Below are 20,227 nucleotides of genomic sequence, written 5' to 3'. Positions count from 1 at the left end.
CATGTTATGTAGCAATCTATTCTTACGTAGCTAAGACGGCAGATTAACCTTTCTTTCATGTGCAAATGCAGATTACTCTATTAGATAGGTACATCATTGAAATTTCTGAATGGGTCCTAATGTATGATACGCACATTGATACCCAATACATTGTTATTTGAGAGACCTAGTTTCTCCAGTGGATGAAGGAATGTAACACTTTGTAATCTCCCCGCTGAAGTAAAACAAAATTTTTTAAAGTGGTAGGTATAACATCATTTAACCTAAAATCCATCACCATTTAAGGAAAAAAATATAAGTTGCCCCAAACGTTATCGGCGCCGTATCATATAGTACGCGAATTAATCCATTTGATTGCAGCAGTAATTCTGTATTTGTCAAAATGCAACACAACACATCCTATCAATTACTGTCATTGTCAGTGGATGCTCTTCGTGATTGATCATATTCTTTTTAATAAACTTCCCTTAATTTGCAGCCAAAGCAGGCACTATTTGTGCATAATCCAGTGTACACGGTCGCCCTCCCAAATGCTTGTGAGGTTTACCATCAGCAGTTTCCTGTCGACTGTAACGATGGAGAGATGCAAAGTCAACAGATTGTACGATCTTTCGCGATAAAATACATCAGGTGTGAAGATACATTTCAAAGCGCTATGGGAAGAAATCGTACCGAGTGAAGAGCAACAATTTCAGAAAGCTATCATCAAGGCGTAAGTTTAAAGACAAAGCCACCAGCTTGTATCATCTTTCAGCTGTTTTGTGTTTAATATTCAGGGCTTGAACGACAGTATATGGGGGGTGGGGGGGGGGGGGGGGGGGGGGGAGGGGGGGGGGGGTGAAGTTTAGATTAACCAAAATGAAACAGGGATGTCCGTTTAGATGAAATTTATCATTATCAACGTAAATCATAAAAAATGGAGTTAAATATTGGTGGAATGGTTATTTTGTTAGCAGCAAACACATACTTGAGATGTGGGATTAGTAACGAGTGGGCTTGATGGAGGAGATTTCGTAAGATTAGTCGGCGATCGCCCATTTAGGTGAGGAGAAGGCTCTTACGGCTAAGCAACCGAGCACACAACAGAGTGATGTATTTTCGACCAGCCAACGCTGTACCAAGAAATCCCAGAAACTCACTTTAAGTAGGGAATTCTATACCCAAGGACTGGTTCTGAAGTAATGGTGACAAGCTAGATGTATCTGTAAGTTAGCTATTGTTGGAGAGAGGTGAATTCTGAAATCTATATTAGGAATATCAAAAATTATGGTAAATTCACTGTGAATTGAGGTTATTGAGACCTTTGGTTCTTAAAAACATTATTTGCATTTATATTAGAAACAAATGTAACCTAATGAAGTGGTACAAATAAATATGAAGAGTAAGTTTCGATATTACAATTTGTAGAACTCCCCTGATGCAGTCATGTATATGTTGTAACTACTGGTGAACCTCTGAGCAGTCAATATATGACCCTTAAATGTCTATAGGGAACTTCTCTTAGCTCAGCTCGGCTTGAGCTAAGAACTAGCTAGTGACGCCAGTAGGTCTCTGATTTAGATCCCCTATAGCTCTGTGATCATTTAAGATTAAAATATACCAGTGACTATTTATATAAATTTATTGAAATTGATTTGCTAATATATATATTAGAACAGATTCATTTGTGTAAACAAGTATTTCATTCCAAAATTCATTAAAGATTTTCATTAAACTGGACATATATATATTCGTTCAAATGTATCAACAGGGAAACTTATTTATAGAATAGATACACACTGTTGAAAAACTATTATTAATTCAGTGAAGCTCTAAAATTTATATAAACACAAATTGTTATGTTTTGGACAGGAAGGAAGGTGTTGGGCTTAAGAACGAGGGTCACCAGCCCGACAGTGATAAATATGAGCTAAACCCCCCGACCACACCCCACCCATTTTATGATCGTAGAGGAGGGAAGATCTCGACCGAATGTTCTTCACCAACATCAGGGTGTACACTAGAGAAGGAGTTTGAGTTTCAAGCTTGTAGAACGACCACGGCGACTCAGAAGAGTGTTCAGCTGGGTAAGATTATCATTTTCCATAAACCAGAATAAATTTTAATACTAGGTTAAATCTCCCCCCTAGTTTTGAAACTTTGGAAACCAAATTTCAGACATATAACAGAAAGTAAAAAAAAATTTACCAAGCCAATGTTAGCAAATATATTTTAATTGTCCATAGGCTGATGAGAGTTCTAGTGTAAGAAGAAGTCAATTATCATTGAATCAGACATGAACAATGAAAAATAAAGATGAATGAAAGATAACGCTGAAGCAATAGTAACATACATATATTTTAGGCATTTTTTATTTTGAAATTATATATACCATATGCTTCCTTTTTTTCACTATATAAAGAGTAGATAACTAGAAAATGCCTATTGCAAATCCAATCGTAATCCAGACTCGTTTAAAAAACCCCTATTTACTGTGTTAAGATAGTCGTGGTCGAAAACATTACCCTGAAAATGAGCTATATAACCTGCAATCAAATTTTCCGCTGGACCCCTTTTGCTTAACTCATGAACTAGATTAGGCTAACGCATTGGGAGAACATCATTCGTAAGACTTCTCAGAACTGTATCTCATTTCCAACAAAAAAAACACAAAAAGCGCTTAGTAGATCTAGATTTGACGTTGTCGGACGACAACAATGTTTACAACAATGGCCTCCATATTCGACAACCATAGACGAGGGAATCTTCTTGAAAAAATGTTGACCTATAGGGACAGAGGAATACAACACAGCAAGTTTGTAAAAACAGCAGTTAATATTTCAAAGGACTACGTACAGAGAAAAATCACTGGGCACTATCGATGATAATGGAATGTGGGAACAAGTGAAAATATCAATGGGTTATATGTTATAGCATTATTCTCACACGTTAATAATAAAACACATATTGAATGGAGTTTTATTCGAGAAATATCACTTTTATTGTCCCCCTTGAAACAACTATTTCCCTCGGCTGTCGCCTCGGGAAATAGTTTATGTCTCGGGGGACAATAAAAGTGCTATTTCCCTCATACCCATTCAAATAAACTGTATTCTAGTGGTTAAGGTGTAGGGCTGTAACGAGTATCCCGAGTACTCGAGTATTCACGAATTATTGAGAAAGATCGGATACGAATATTCGTTACTTCTGATATTTTGTTGATCGCAGACTCTCTTTCAAAATGCAAAAGAATAGTACCTTCTTTAATGCTGTCATAGCTCCAAAAAGTGTGAAGGAATGTACACTAAAGTCTGAATATCATCGATGTTTTTTCACTTTGAAGTATTACCCGGAAAGTACACATGAGCTACGTGAAGTAAAGCTAGCGAACATGTTATTTCGTACCCACGCTTCGATGCAAATGTTGTGAATTCTTCATAAAATAATAATGATAAAACATAATTATTGACTTCTAGAGATGTAAAATGATTATTATCGATTTCGTTTTCATTACGGGTCGGAAATATGTAAAAATACGAATATATTATATTAGGCAACTGAGTACTGTAGATGTGAACCCCATGTCAAAAACGAAAGGTAGGCTAATTGAGTCAAAATCATAAATCACCTGATTAGAAATAAAAACTATAGGTCTAGAAACCAAAGTAGATTTTGATTTTTTTTTCTTAATTTCAATGTTTTTCTGTATTTGACCAAAATAAAAGTAACAATGAAAATGTTTTGATATGGTGATTTATGACTTACCATGATAATGTATATACAGTGTACCTGTTCACAGAGAGTTTGACTTTGATTCATGCCGTAATTGTGATGTGGCAGTAGTATTTTTGAGATGATGTTATTTCAAAAGTTCAAATGATTTGATTTTTTTACAGTTACAGTGACTGAATCCTACTGTACTTCACCTGTAACTCTTATTGCTTAATGATAAGGAATGTAAAAACTGCTAAAAACTTGGTTTTAATATCAATCAAACATTTATCAATATAATAAGACCAATATTTGATTTATCAATAAAAAGCAGTTTTACTGCAAATTGAATCTTTTTGCTTGTATCTAACTGGTGATTCGTGGTCCGATCTGTGTAATCGTCAACGCCTGAATCGTGGATCGGATCGGATCGCACACATGTTAGACAATCCACAGCCCTATTAATTGAGTCCCAACATATTACCCACAAAGAGCCCTCCACCTCTGTGTTTTAGAATCTGATAACCATGTTGGGAAGTTGCCAGGTACTGACAGCTGGTCGGATGGTTTTTTTGTTCAGGTATTCTGGCTTTCCTCCTCTTCATTTTAAACCTAGCAAATCTCTAAATGCATCACGACCCTGGAGTGTTTAAATTGAATGTTAAACATAAATGAAAACAAAGCAAAGATTTTAAATAAGAAAAGTTGATAAAGGTGTTTAAGAAGAGGTAAACAGGTATTTTCCAATAAATTGATATTTTTTCTGCACATTACAGTTTCAGATGAGTGAGCAATATAACCAGTTTTTTTAACAATGATAATATGTATATGTTCAAACGACAAGAACAAGACGATCCCTGTTGATTAGTCCCCTGTTCTGGTCCAGAGGCTCCCCTAAGAATGTGGATGACATATCCCTGTTCTAACCTAAGCAATAAGATGCCAGTGGTGGTTTCTCAAGGGCAGTGGAGGATTGTCGCGGACCTCTTAGCCCTTTCGTCGCTACCAGAAATCACAGGAAAGGTTTGTTATCTTAACATGGAAATACTGTATTAATATAAAACCACAATATTTGGCGTCTTTCTTACTTTCAGCATACAATGTATTCATGGATACAAAAAATTCTTCATCAAGGGCTCTTCATCCAATTCAATGATGTATTTAGGTATATATTTTTAGGTCACCTGAAACAAATGACTCAAGTGACCTTTTCTAATTGCCCTTTTGTCCTGTCGTCGTGCGTCGTCCGCTGTTGTGTTCGTAAAACAAATTTACATTTTACGACCTTCTTCTCAAAAACCACTGAAGCAATTTCAATGAAATTTTGCACAAACCTTCTTAGGCAATAAGGGCCAATCAAAAATTGGAATTATATAAACCCACAGCCCCCCTGGGGGTACAAATAACGTACCATGGGAGGTTTGTAAACAGGAATATTAATAAAACGTGATTTTTCAGTAAACAAAAACAGAAGGAAAAAAACATTTAGGCTTGGGCCAAAAAAATTTAATTGTTAGTTTTCTCAGGCCACTTTTTTAAAAAGTCAGTGCGGGCCGTTCGGCGGAATTTTTTTAGGTCACCTGAGACGAAGTCTCAAGTGACCTATTCTAATCGCCTTTTGTCCGTTGTCGTTCGTTGAGCGTCCGTCCTCCCGTCGTGTGTTCTAAACAATATTTACATTTTCGACTTCTTCTCAAAAACCGCTGAAGGAATTTCAATGAAATTTTGCACAAACCTTCTAAGGCATAAGGCCGATCAAAATTGTGAATTATATGACCCCCACCCCCCCCAGGGGGCTGTGGGAGGGGCCCAAAAGGGGGCTAAAAATTGACTAAAATTTCAAAAATCTTCTGCTCCATTCACAGATGTGGTAGAAATCAATTACTCTTCATGGATAGAAAGGTTCCTCAAGGCCCTCTACAAAAATTGTGAATTATATGACCCTGGGTCCTCAGGTTTCCCCCTGGGGATGGGTATAAGTTTACTATAGTTTATATATTGAAAACACACATTTTGGAGCAATATTTGGTCATTTAATAATAGAAAAATAAGTCAAATGTTGTCAGAATTATCCCTATGAGATGGCCATTGAATCCGAAAAACAATTTTCCCCATGAGCTGACCCCCATGGGGCTCGATAGGGCAGGGCCGAAAGGGGTCAAAATAGGCTTAAACTTCAAAAATCTTCTCTGAATTCAGCAGATTAGATGTAACCAGATATTCTTCATGTAGATTGGAAGGTCATTAGGGCACTTTACAAAAATTGTGAATTTCATGGCCCCTGGGATCTCAGGTTTCCCTATACCTGGAGGGGGGGTCAATTAATACTATATTTTATATTGGGAAAAACACATTTATGAACATTATTTGCTTAGTTTTAAATAGGAAATGAGTCAAACTGGGTTAGAATTATTAGCCCAGGGGCCTTAGGGGTAGGGCCAAAAGGGGTCAAAGGGGATCTTCTTCTGAATTCACAGGTGTGATCAAACCAGGTAATCTTCATAGATTAAAAAGTGTTAAAATCACTGACACTGACTGACTTCTAGTTTGGTAAAGCAAATTGGGAATTTTAAGCATAAGGTTTGGTAACATAATACACTATCAAAATGAAAAACAAAAAATAAAAATTCTAAAAGGTTCAACTTTAAAGTTTATTCTAATTCGTAAATACTTTTTACAGATTTGAACCAACTTTGCAATACTTCTTGGGCTTCTTGTAAGCTCACCTTGCCTGAAGGGCCGGTGAGCTTATGTCATGGCGCGGCCTTCCGTCAACCGTACCGTCCAACAGTTCCATTAAATCTCTAACTAGTGCACAGGACCACGTTGTTTGATGGGTTGCTCTTATTTCAAATATTTGTTATGAAGTAACTAGACACAGACTAACATTGTTGAAGTTTGGGGACTGAAAATGTTTATGTTTACCTCAAATCTTATATTGTTTAAACATCTTTAAATGCATATTTAATTTATTCAGTTTAAAAAATACATTGATTTTTATGTTAGTAGGACTGATCCAGACTTTCTGGTGAAACATTCCTGAAGGCAGGAGTTAATCAAGTTGATATGTAAAAGCATATCCAAACGACTTCAAGGATAACGATCTGGCGAGGAACGGAATTCAGTGCAGGGACAGAGATATTACAATGTAGTAGGTACGTTAGCTCAAGGAGGTTAGCAAAAATTGAACTTGGATTTTCTATAACTAACATTGCTAATAGAAAGAAACAAAATGTAGGCCACAGTGACCTACATTTTGACCTTTGATCTACATCAAAAAAAATAATATGCTATTTCAAGCATTATCCTCCCCTAATGCAGGAAAAATAGATTCACTTAGGGCCAAACAAAATTAATTCTTAGTTTCTCAGGCCCCGCCCTGCATCGACATTTACCCCCCGCACCAACGTTTTTATGCGCCATAACTTAAAAATTAAAATCGAGACCGCCGCATCGAACGCAGCCCAAATTTCCATTCGAACTCCGCCCGAAATTTCCATTCGAAAACGCACTCGGAAATTGGCTCCAATTTTAGTATACTCCTTTCATTTCCCGGTAAAAATGTCTGCCGATGTTAGCATTTGTCTCAAAACGGAATGGTTCCTCCCAGGATTATGTATTTTCAACTGGATTTCTTTGGATATAGTGACGATTGAGATATTTAAAAGCTGTTCTTAAAGACTGAGTAAGAAATTTACATTTTTCTACACGTGTTTTCATTGATTTTCATGTCCTTCAAGTGAGAAAAAAATAAAATGTTATCTGCTGCATTTGTTTTCAGAGAAATAGAAAATAAAAAATATTCCCGCCCGCCCGCACTGACTTTTTAAAAAAGTGGCCTGAAAAAACTAACAATTAATTTTTTTTGGCCTTGGATCAGATCATGTGCTATCTGCTAAAAGCAGGTCATTGTTTATATGATCATCCTCAATATTCCAGTGGTTACTATCACTGTTGATATATCCACCCCGAACTATAACCCCATAGTAAAACTGAAAGAGAAGACTACTTGTGGCATGCAGAGCCTTCAGTTTTGCTATGACATAGTCCAGGGGTGGATTTCAACAGTGATAGTAATCCCTGAAATATCTAGGATAATTCATTTATATGATATACAATTATCATGTATTTTTATTTCTAGTCTCAATTAATGTTTCATTAATTAAATCATCTTATTCATTTCTATGTTTAATATTATTCTTGTTGCCAACAGGACGATCAACATTTATGACTGTTGTGAGCATGCAAGGTTGGGATGCCAATTTAAAAAAGATCTGGACAAGTATTTACTCAAAGCCCTCTTCAAATGTAAGTTCATCAAGGCAAAATACTAGTGCATATTTTTTTTACCATTAATCCTGTTAAAATTCATAAAATGCAACTTGCTGATTTTTATGCACAAGTATTAATTAATAGTAAAAAATGTATGTTGAATTATTGATAGGCAGTATCAAACTATTGTAAAAGAACAGGAAAAAATACACATTCCTGTCAAATGCCCTGACCAGGAATCAAACCCACGTCTCTGGTGTGAAAACATATGGCTCTAAAGACTTAGCTAATGCTCCATCAGCTGAGTGACAGAGACCTATTAAACACTATGTACAAGCTACAAATAGATCAACTCCTTTTATTGTAAAATCAGAAGTTTTTATTAATTATATTACTTGAATTGATAATGTCAAATCATTTCAAATTTTATACAGACAGTTTTTGATTCTATGTATTGTTCCTTTGCTGACAGCAGAGAAGCAGGTGGCCAGTAAATGGAAGGAACAGCTGTATAAGAATCTCCAATTAATTCTGGACTGGAATCGTCCAGATTTAGTTCAGACCCAGATATTCCAGCGAGACGACTACGCCAAAATCAAGGTATAAGGGATTTAAAAGCTCCATCTTTATAAGATAAATGAAAGTGTGCGTCATATTTAATTTTAGCAGTTGACCCAAACATATTACAGATTTAAATTTTCCTGTCATGTTAAATGCATGCTGGTATATATTTATTTGTCCTTTCAATTACATTTGCTTTTTGATACATCTGGATGTATATGCTTTCTATTTAAATTTAATGAAGTATCTCATTTATTGTACATTTATTTACACTTTTCCAAATATAAAAAACATAGAACAGTGTAAACCAGATGTCACCTGGAGCAGCATATTTGGCTGACACAGTCAATTTTTCAAATTATACATGTTTTAATTGCATAAATAAAGGAAAATACCATACATTGGGATACACAGGTACATTGTATGTGGATTCAATTAGACGAGGATTGATTTCGAAAAATTGTATCGTAAACAGAAATGTCCACAATGTTTTTTAGTTGAACAAGGAGCTGTTGGAGAAGGCTTTGCTGAAAACTGACAGAGAAGAATTCGTGGACTTGTTTCTTGACCATGGAATTCAGATCCACAAGTTTTTGAACCACAAAAAGTTCAAACTTCTCTTTGAAAGAGCTGAAGATCGAGAATTTTTCACAACAGTGTGCTTGGAAGGAGCTTTAAACTTCAGTAGTGTGGTGAGCTTACAGTTTATATGTCAATTGAGTTTTCTTTTATATACTTATCATGTAGTATTGGTTTATTCAATACACTCAGGTTGTCTGCGGCTGTATTACATCCATGGCTACCAATGCAATACAACCTTGTCACGTCAATGTATCCACAAAATGTTACTATCTTGACAAAATTTGAATGTCATTTTCCAGAAACAAGGCAGGTTTTACTGTCAAGGAAGCAAACAGCAGGATTTGCGTAAAGTTTCATGCAATTTTTCATGTATGGAGAATTGACTTGCATGCAGACTTGGTTTTCTTAAAACTTCTTTGAGTTTCCAGAACTTGACCTTCCGTCCATCCTTCCGTCCGTTAACAATTCTTGTTACCGCTATTTCTCAGAAAGTACTGAAGCGATCTGTCTCAAATTTCATATGTAGGTTCCCCTAGGGCCCTAGTTGTGCATATTGTATTTTGGGACCCAATCGGTCAACAAAATGGCCGCATGGCCACCACCTTGGATTTTGATAGTTGAAGCTTGTTACCACTATTTCTCAGAAAGTACTGAAGGGATCTGTCTCCAATTTCATATATTTACATTTTCACTTCGCTCCGCCTCAATGAAACTAGTAAACTCCGATCACTTCATTTCCCAATGAAGATGCTTGGTCACGTGCTGACCTCTGACCAGCGTGAGAATACATTTTGACATTGTTTACATTTTGACCTACATTGTAGTTTTACGCCGCTTCAGTTTTTGAACGAACTTTCTGCGATGTGGCCTAGGCCTACCGTTGTACATTTAGAAACACAGACAAGAATGCTTGATAAAGTGATATTAGAAATTGTCAGTAATATAATATTATAGATCTAAGACCCCCCCCCCGCCTAAGCAGGAAATAATAAAACTACACCACGGAAAACTTTATTTGATGACCATCCAAACCTGAATTTAGGGCTCAAGCCCAGGTAAACAAAAAATTGCGCTTGAAGCAGATACTAGCCCTGAACCGGGGATGCATTTCCCAAAAGCTTCCTCTAATTATATGCCTATAAAATATAAACCAACTGGGCAGCCAAGAATAAACGCCCAAAGCAAATGAAATTAAAACTAAAAAGCAATTTAATTTTGTTTTTAATTGTTTTATATAGAGATTATTCCTTAATTTAAAAGCAAGACAAACGTTTAAAGAAAAAATTTAACAAATGTATTTTTTTTATTTCAAAACAGTTGTTAATTTATGGGGTTAGCTGGTTCCATGTTTTTTAGAAAGAACCGAACGCCAGTGAGGGTATCACCACTCATCGCATAGCCTAGTAGGCATAATCGAACGCAAATAGTTTAATGTGTACAATATATGTGAAACGTTGTCATACATGTAAGCTTAGAAACGATAGATTTCCATGAAAATACGCTCAAATAGCAAACAGGCTAATTTCAGTGACATTAAGCCTAACGAAACGATTCTGTGAGTGTCAAAATCCACGGCATTGGAGGGTCGTTGGGAAACCGCCAACTTTTTTCAAATCGATGTTTCTCTACTTACTTTATACCGAAATTTTAATCCCCAAACTCCAGTAGACAGAAAAGTTATCACATTTCAAGAATAACACAGAAGTCTTCCAGTGATCTGCGACTAAGTCCCGCATTTTAACACGTTTTATTGAGCCCCGGAAGCATGATTATTGGACTGCATCACATACTACAGACACAGGGGTTGGATTTCACAACAGGTTTAGTTAATACATATTTAAATGTCAGCTACAAATAATTATCAGACGGAAATACAACATTCAGTTAATTCCATAACAATTATAATTGAGTTTTAAAAGGTTTGATTATGTTTAGATACCAACTATTCAGCATTTTCACCACAATCGTCATTTTCTTCGAAACCGGACCCCTGCTCAATCGAGCGACCGGATTACACATTGACTGCACTGCTAGTACTGCGCAGCAGCAATTTTTGTATTTGAAGCTACATAATAATGTTTTATGATAAAATTTAAGCCATTAATTCTTGAATATAAAAACAATATTTCAAAATCTCCGTTTTTTATCGTAACAACGCACAAAGAATGAAGTTATTTTCGGAACTACATTTTGTGTTGCCTTGGTGACGAGAAGAACTGACTGGCGTTCTAGCTGTTCCGTAGCTGTACATACATGTACGATAACTGGTACAATGTTGCAAAATTGTATAATAATCTTATACCGAACACATATAATTTGACTTTTTTTAACAGCGGAATTTTTAGATTGGTTAATGTAAATATAAGGATTGATTATCAATTTTGTTGCTTGCATTGACTGATGAAGAAAGTTAATCTCGTGCAAATGTTACATGAACTGCTTCGCAGTTCACTTCATTTGCACGAGATTAACTTTCTTCATCAGTCAATGCAAGCAACAAAATTGACAATCAATCCTTAATTGAAGGTTCCTCTAATGGTCTAGTTGTGCATATTGCATTTTGGGACCAATCGGTCAACAAGATGGCTGACAGGCCACCATCTTTGAATTTGGTTACCGCTATTTCTCAGAAAGTACTGGAGTGATCTGTCTCAAATTTTATATGTAAGTTCTCCTAGGACCTAAGTTGTGCTTATTGCATTTTCGGACTGATCGGTCAAAAAGATGACTGACAGGTAGTCATCTTGGATTTTGGCGGGGGATATACAAATGGGTTCCGTCCGTCTGTCCGTCCGTCCGTACGAATGGTTTCCGGAGCATAACTCTAAAACCAGTAGAGATATTTCCACGAAACTTCATACACACATTGGTCTTATGGTCTAGTAGTGCCTTTTGCTATTTTTAGGTTTTCATTTTTTGCATTTTTTCCGTAACCATGGAAACATTGCTGAAAATATCATATTTTTTGTACCAGGTTCGTTTCCGGAGCATAACTCTAAAACCAGTAGAGATATTTCCGCGAAACTTCATACACACATTGGTCTTATGGTCTAGTAGTGCTTTTTGCTATTTTTAGGTTTTCATTTTTTGCATTTTTTCCGTAACCATGGAAACATTGCTGAAAATATCATATTTTTGTACCAGGTTCGTTTCCGGAGCATAACTCTAAAACCAGAAGAGATGTTTCCACAAAACTTCATAGACACATTGGTCTTATGGTCTAGTAGTGCCTTTTGCTATTTTTAGGTTTTCACTTTTTGTACTTTTTTCTGTAACCATGGAAACATTGCTGAAAATGGCAGATTTTTGTGTAAGAATCGTTTCCGGAGCACAACTCTAAAACCAGCAGAGATATTTCCATGAAACTTCATAGACACATTGTTCTTATGGTCTAGTAGTGCCTTTTGCTATTTTTAGGTTTTCTTTTTTTGCACTTTTTCCGTAACCATGGAAACATTGCTGAAAATATCATATTTTTGTACCAGGTTCGTTTCCGGAGCATAACTCTAAAACCGGTTGAGATATATGCACGGAACTCCATAAGCACATTAGTCTTATGGTCTAGTAGTGCCTTTTGCTATTTTAAGGTTTTCACTTTTTGTACTTTTTTCTGTAACCATGGAAACATTGCTGAAAATGGCAGATTTTTGTGTAAGAATCGTTTCCGGAGCACAACTCTAAAACCAGCAGAGATATTTCCATGAAACTTCATAGACACATTGTTCTTATGGTCTAGTAGTGCCTTTTGCTATTTTTAGGTTTTCACTTTTTGTGCTTTTTTCTGTAACCATAGAAACATTGCTGAAAATATTATTATTGAAGTTTAATACTGTTATATATATCAGAAAGTACTCAAAGGATCTTTCTCAAATTTCATATGTAGTAATATGTAGTAAAAGTTTGAAAAGCAGAGAAAAGATCCCTCTTTCGTTTGTCAGACATAGATCATTCTTTGGTGGGCGCCAAGATCCCTCTGGGATCTCTTGTTTTCGGGATGCAATTATATATATATAATTAATTATTTTTTATATTTTGAAATTGAAGTAAAATTAGAAGCTCAAACTTTTCAATGGTGGTAATGGTGTAAATTAAGTAACTTTTGTAGCTGAAGAGAAATACTAAATCATTTGCTCCTGTTTTTAATAGTGAAAAAATACCATTTGTCAGCAGTGGAGTTTCTTTAATATTAATGTGTATAAAACTCCATATAAAATTCATCAAGTTATCCATGATAATTATAATTTCCAGGAAGCTGACCTACCTCTACAGAAAGAATTCCTCTCCAATGATCTGAATCGTCTGATTAACAAGTTGAGTGGTATCAAGGATTTTGTCCAGCCGTATGAATTGTCTATGAACTCCGCTGGACTGTATGTTTCTAACCCAGCTGTGGCTGAGAGAAAGGTACGTCTATGATGACTCACTAAAATATTGGTATTATAGATTTCTGACAAATTACCAGTATCAAATATGGACCTATTTATAATGTCAAAAAAGTGAATCTGTTGCTAGTATCTTTTACTGAACAGTTTCCTATACTTTAACACATATAGACCTATGCTCTTTCTGTCCTCTGTCTAATAGCCCAAATAAAGCAGTGCATACGGTGACAACAAAAGATTACATCATAGCCATGTTTTAAAGTGCCATATAATAGGAAGAAATCTTTAGGTAAATGCTGTATTCTCTTACAATAGAGATTTGATTTGTTTTATCATGCAATGATAGAGGGTTTTGCAATCTGAAAATATTTGAATTTTTTTTGTTCTGTATGTGATAATCATAAGATTAAGATAATTTAGAGACTTCAGTCATTATTATATATATATAATTTTTTATTTAGATTTGGTCATTGTGTTAATATCGCTGGCAATTAGATGCAGTAATTATGCAATGAAAGCAAATTTGAAATATCTTGGTGTAACCCATTGGCAGTAAAAATAAAAGCCAGCTTATATAATTTATCATGTGTAATGTTGGATCATCCTGCTTAGTTTAACTGTTATGAAAGTTTACAATAACTAGCTTTATCATAAGAGGTTTATAATGGACTTTTCCGATGATCAGTGTTTTTATATTATACAGGCACTGAACTGTCTCATCATATGAGCTGTAAGTCATATAATATTTTGAAGCCTATATTTTCACACACCACATGGTTTAATAACAGTAAAGTTACCATGGAAACATAACAGGGACTTCTGGCCCCGATTTCTCGAAACAAAAGTGCAGACTTAAGTCAAAACTGAAGTTTTTTCCCTTATGTAACTTCTATTGCAATTTATGACTTAAGTTAGTTTTTGACTTAAGTTTGTTTCGAGAAATCAGGTCCAGATTGGTATTTTATTTCAGTTTGTGTTTATGTTATACAGGCACTGAACTGTCTCATTATATGGGCTGTACTGATGAACCGACAGAAGCTGGCTAAAGTCCTGTGGCAGAGGTGTGAGGAACCCATAGCTATGGCCCTCATCTGTAGCAACATGTACAAGGAACTGGCCAAGAACTGTATAGAACTTTACCTACGGACAGAGATGGAAAACAAGGCGAAGTAAGTTTGTCTCTTAGAAAGTCTGTGTAACAGTTTGATATCATGGTTGTTGTAGATATGTTTGTTTATTTGTGTATATAATTGGAAGAATTCTTTGGAAAGTTTTGTCGCTCGTCCATAAATCTTGTCTGAACAACTCTAAATTACTCAACCAATTTCCCTGAAACTTTACAGTGATGTTGGGAACCAAGTGCAGATGTACATGAAAACTTTATTATTGGAATGCTTTGGATGCCATGGTAACCAGGTCATTATACACAGGTTTTGTAAAATGGCCAATAACTCATTAGTCTTTGGATCAATTTTCTTCAAACTTAATCATTTATCAAGTTTTGTAACATTTCTGGGGCCGCGATGGCCGTGTGGTTGAGATGTCTCGACATATTACCACAGGCCCTCCACCTCTGGGTTGTGAGTTCGAATCTCATGTGGGGCAGTTGCCAGGTACTGACACTGGTCAAAGTTTTTTCTCCGGGTACACGACTTTCCTCCACCAACAAACCTGCCATGTCCTTATATGACCTTGGCTGTTAAACTAATGAATCTACTTTCACACATCACATGGTTTAATAACGATTAATGTTACTATGGAAACACAACGGGGACTTCTCATTGGCATTTTATCTTAGGTGTAATACTTTACATGTATTAGATTAATTACTCTCTGCTTCTCTCCTAAGAGTATTTAGTAATTCAACTATTTTTTATTATTTTAGTGACTTTGGTAAGATCGCACTAGGTGTGTTGGACATCAGTTTCCGAGACTCTAGTGCTCAGGCCTACAACATCCTGTGTAAACAGCTACCTGATTTCAACAACAAGACAACCCTGGAAATAGCCCACGACGCTAACTACATGAACTTTATTGCACATCCCTGCTGTCAAAAATGGCTGACAAAAAAACTTTTCGGCGCCATTCATGTCAAAGAAGTTCACTGGGGCATCTTTAGGCTTCCCTATTGGTTCAAGGTAAATAAATATTTCCACTTAGTATTACATATGTCAACTTTCTGTATAGCCATTTATGTTTACAACCTGTATCTTTTTTTTCAAGATAAGGCGGACTATAACATATATGTATATCATGTACCATTGATGACAGTCAGGATGTATGTGCTAGTATGTCATTTTTAGCCCTCCTGGCCCGAAGGGTTGGTGAGCTTATGTCATGGCGCGTCGTCTGTCGTCCGTCCGTCTGTCAACATTTCCTTTAAATCGCTACTTGTCATTGAGTTCTGCATGGACTGTAACCAAATTTGGCCACAAACATCCTTGGGAGAAGGAGAACAGAACTCGTATAAATTTTGGCTCTGACCCCTGGGGGGCAGGGCTCAATAGGGAAAATAGAAGTAAATCACTACTTGTCCTAAAGTTCTGCATGGATTGTAACCAAATTTGGTCACAAACATCCTTGGGAAAAGGGGAACAGCACTTGTATGAATTTTGGCTCTGACCCCTGGGGGCAGGGCCCAATAGGGAAAATAGAGGTAAATTCTATAAATCGCTACTTGTCCTAGAGTTCTGCATGGAATGTAACCAAATTTGGCCACAAACATCCTTGGGGGAAGGGGAACAGAACTTGTATAAATTTTGGCTCTGACCCCCCGGTATTCACAACAGTACTTGGCATTACAAAACAGGTGAGCGATACAGGCCCGCTGGGCCTCTTGTTCAGTTATTAGTCTGACTTGCCTGATGATTTTTTTATTAAAGACTTTAGTGTAAATATAATGTTTGAAACTTTAATTTGATATCATAATTATTTTTCTTTGTTTCTGTTAGATCTTGGCAAGTGTTTTTCTGATATTGCCAATGTTTTTTTGGATAAACTTTTCATCTGGATCTTTGAGAAGGGTCAAAGGAATCACAGTCAATGGTAAGCGCTTTCTTCTTTATACTTTTTACTCCTATGAAATTGAAAGACGTTTTTCTCCAGCTCTTTACCTTTATGGGGCCTATATGACCGTATTGTAGATGGTATATGGCTATAGATCTCAGTTGATGCTCTTTTCCACAGAACTCAAGCAATCAAAATCTAGTAATTCTTCACTATAACATAAAACCAGTTCATGAATTCAAATATCATCAAATTTTGCATTCATGTCTTTAAAAAATATCAGTTCAATCTTAACTAAACTTGCAATATAGATAGAGATCATCAATAAAACCTTAGGTAATTCATATTTTGATTCATCCAAAATCTTTGAATTTGTTAATGATACAATCAGTTGAAAAATGACACCATTTTCACACAGACATTTATTTGTAACTACCTGGTAACTAATCTCAAGCAGACTGTAATAGAGTAAATTAATGTCAAAATGGCGAGACAGATAATTACTAGAGACAATTCTGGTTTTTATTTTACTATTGTTTTACGTTCTTAGACTCTATTTTGATGGAGGACGATGATGAGGAGGGAGAATCTGACAGCAATTACGAGGATGAGGATACAGTTCTACCATCGTCCAAGTCTATGCTGGAAAACGAACTTAGTAATGTAATTACTCAAAAACATATAAGAAATGAAATACATATATCTCTCAACTTTATCATTAACTTATTACTTACTATGACTAACATACTGTATAAGCTATTTATTAATACGAATCCTTATGGTCCATTCATAAATAACAAATTTTTAAACTTTAATTTTTTCAACCCTAGCATATATATTCTCTCAGTTTATCAATTAACCTGATACTTACTTCAGTGATATACTTTATGATCTATTAACTATGGATTTTGTTGGTCCGTCCATAAACAACTGTTAGAAAATTTTTATATTTTTCAGATAAGTAAGAAGAAAGGTCTGAAGAATGTGAAGGTGAAGATAAAGAGTGCCATGAAGTCTAACAAGAAGAGACACCTAGCCATATGGAGGAGAATCCAGCTTCTGTGGGTGGCACCCATCACTAAATTCTGGTTAACACAGGTAAAGTGGATCTTTTCTACTGTAGCAGGACTAGACCGGGTCGATTGTCAGTAACCAGGTAGCTCAGGCAGTAGAGCATGCGGCTGGTGTTCAGAGGTCCTTGATTCGAACCTCTCCTGATATTACAAAGAAATTCTGTCGTACTAATGTAAAGTGGACCCATATGATAATGCAGACATTGATATATATAAACTTTAGTCCAACAACTCACAATCTGAACAGAAATTACTGATTATTAATAAGTAGAAGGAATTCAGTCGTCTGGGATATTTGCAATCCGGATGGTTTTCGTGGGGCACGCAAGTGTCCAGATTATTGAGGTCCACTGTAGTGTACATTTAATTTTTTGAGCATATCAACTTATCTGGTTGTCATTCGTTTTTTGTAATTTTATCAGACACGAACCTGTATATCTAAACACTTACCATGGTACCATGTCTCTTCCTCTCCAGGCTTTCTACTTTGTGTACCTGGGAGTATTTTGCCTGGCAGTACTCTGGCCCAGCTGTGGGAATTTGACCCTTGACCTTGTGGTGTGGCTCTGGACGGCGGTCATCCTTACTGAACTGGTCAGGAGAACTTATGTCAAACACCAAGTGAGTCTCTTACTTATGACATAGCACAACAGACAGTACATTTGAGAAAGCTAATTCCATCTGTAGTTGTCATTGTTTGACACAATGTCATATCATTGGATTTATGGGGCTTAAGTTCCATAGAGGGCTAAGTACTAGTCCATGTAGTACAATATAAATTTATTATCAAAGAGACAACAGATAATGTCACAGTATTGTGTATGTGATTGAATGATCAGTAGATAAATGAGGTAATTCTTTTAAGCATCTACTTCCAGCAAAAATATAATGGTAACTGTTGACCCTGACAAGCCCATGTCACTTTGACTGGAAGATTAGAACCCAGAGCATGAAAAGAGAAAAAGGGGTTTAAACTCTTTTAAAGTGCTATTTGTCATTAACAGTTCTGAATGGTTTGTACCTGCTGTTGGTAATAACCAGGTTAACAAACTTTTATTCCACAGAAATACAAAACTGGTTCCCTGTTCTCACAGTGTTTGGAGATTACCTTGATCCTGATATTCCTTATCTGCTTCCTCTTCCTACGAATTATACCTCACTGGTTCGTGTACGCCAACATCAATGCCGCCAAAACCGTGATGAGCATGGGACTTATCTATTTCTTCTACCGTCTACTGGGAACGTACCTACTCATCAGTCCCACCCTCGGGCCTATGTTAGTTCGCATGAGTCGAATGGTAAGTAAATCTTGTGGCAAATGTGTGCTTAATCATATACATAGAGGACCTTACATGAGTGGCTATGTAACCTGGAATTTATTAAAACGATGGTTTAGGTGAGTGGCATACAAAATGTGTCAACTTATTTAACAAGTTTAATATTTTGTATTATGAAGCCACAAGTGTAAGATTCTATTTATTGCATAATTACCAGTATTGTAAATCAAACAATAGGTAAAACTTTCATTTTAGTTTCTATTAATATTAGACATGTGAAATCTGGATGTTTTTGTATAATGAGACAATCATACAATGCCATATATTGATTATGATGTTTTGCTCACAAAATATTGATGTCACAGTAGAAACTTACCCTAACGGGAGGTAACTCTTTAATATGAATTGATGGAATACCAAATATTATATCTATACCATGATCTACTCATGAATTAACTTATTGAGTTTTGCAGGTCAAGCATGACTTTGTGGCATTTATACGTATGTTCCTGATCTTTCTGATCTCTGGCGGGGTGACTATCCAGGCCGTCCTTTACCCTCACTACCCAATGGGTATTGACATCATGAAGAAAGTCCTTACTCGCCCTCTCTTTGCCATGTTTCTCACCAAGATTGATGATTTGGATGGTAAAATACATTGAAATTTAATCATTTCAATTTTAAGAAATATGGAGAACATCAAGTATGAATAGAAAAAAGAGTAATTGTTTTTACTTAACAGTGTATTGAAGTATGTTTAAGGTCTCATGGTCAACTGTAATTCAGATAAAACAATAAAATAAACTTGGAAATTAATTAGTTGATATGTATATTATTTAAAAGACTTATTTTATACATCAAGATTTTCTTTCTTTTAATATGAGTCATGAGTCCAACAAAGTGTTATTGAAGTCTTCAAGTTGGCAAATTTTAGGGGAATCCTGATTGCAGTTCTCAATTATTTTCACCTAGAAGAAATTAAATGAGTGTTGAATAGGTTTTTTTCTCAATTTGTAAATCAAATAGTATTTCAATATACAGTGGACCCTTGATAATTACGGACACCTTCGTTCTGGTTTTCCAGACTGACGAATTCTGTGTTCTTAGTCAATTAAATTGTCACGTACGAGTTACTCCCCTTTACTTTGTAATCGATGATAGACTTTTATGTAATATACGTATATTATAATGAATACTTTGTTTGTTATGTTTTATGGGCGTTCTTTTATACTATTACGTTAAGAATATTAAATAAACGTCTTTCTTTTTTCAAAATACAAAACCGAAAGCCATCGTTAATTGTGTGATATATATGCATTTAGCCAGTATCCCACTCTTGATCTGTTGTACGGCAAATTATGTTTCAAAATGCCTAACCAGGATC

The 20,227-nt window shown here is 35.8% G+C and overlaps 1 protein-coding gene across 1 annotated transcript; it reads left to right on the top strand.

Moving 5' to 3' along the window:
- Positions 1–478: 478 nt before the first annotated feature.
- LOC138313762 (protein ced-11-like) lies at positions 479–19,984 on the top strand (the record flags this gene model as incomplete). Its single annotated transcript, XM_069254065.1, has 15 exons — positions 479–630; positions 1,852–2,066; positions 4,467–4,476; positions 7,904–7,998; positions 8,435–8,562; positions 9,021–9,215; positions 13,354–13,509; positions 14,478–14,656; positions 15,373–15,625; positions 16,439–16,532; positions 17,044–17,156; positions 17,451–17,591; positions 18,044–18,187; positions 18,631–18,864; positions 19,317–19,984. Coding segments are annotated over 15 exons (2,298 nt in total), but the record flags the coding sequence as incomplete, so codon positions are not given.
- Positions 19,985–20,227: the final 243 nt, after the last annotated feature.

Source organism: Argopecten irradians, unplaced genomic scaffold (assembly GCF_041381155.1).
Source record: "Argopecten irradians isolate NY unplaced genomic scaffold, Ai_NY scaffold_0901, whole genome shotgun sequence".
NCBI lineage: Eukaryota > Metazoa > Mollusca > Bivalvia > Pectinida > Pectinidae > Argopecten > Argopecten irradians.
Note: the sequence above shows the minus strand (reverse complement) of the source record. Positions and strands in the feature narration are given on the sequence as shown.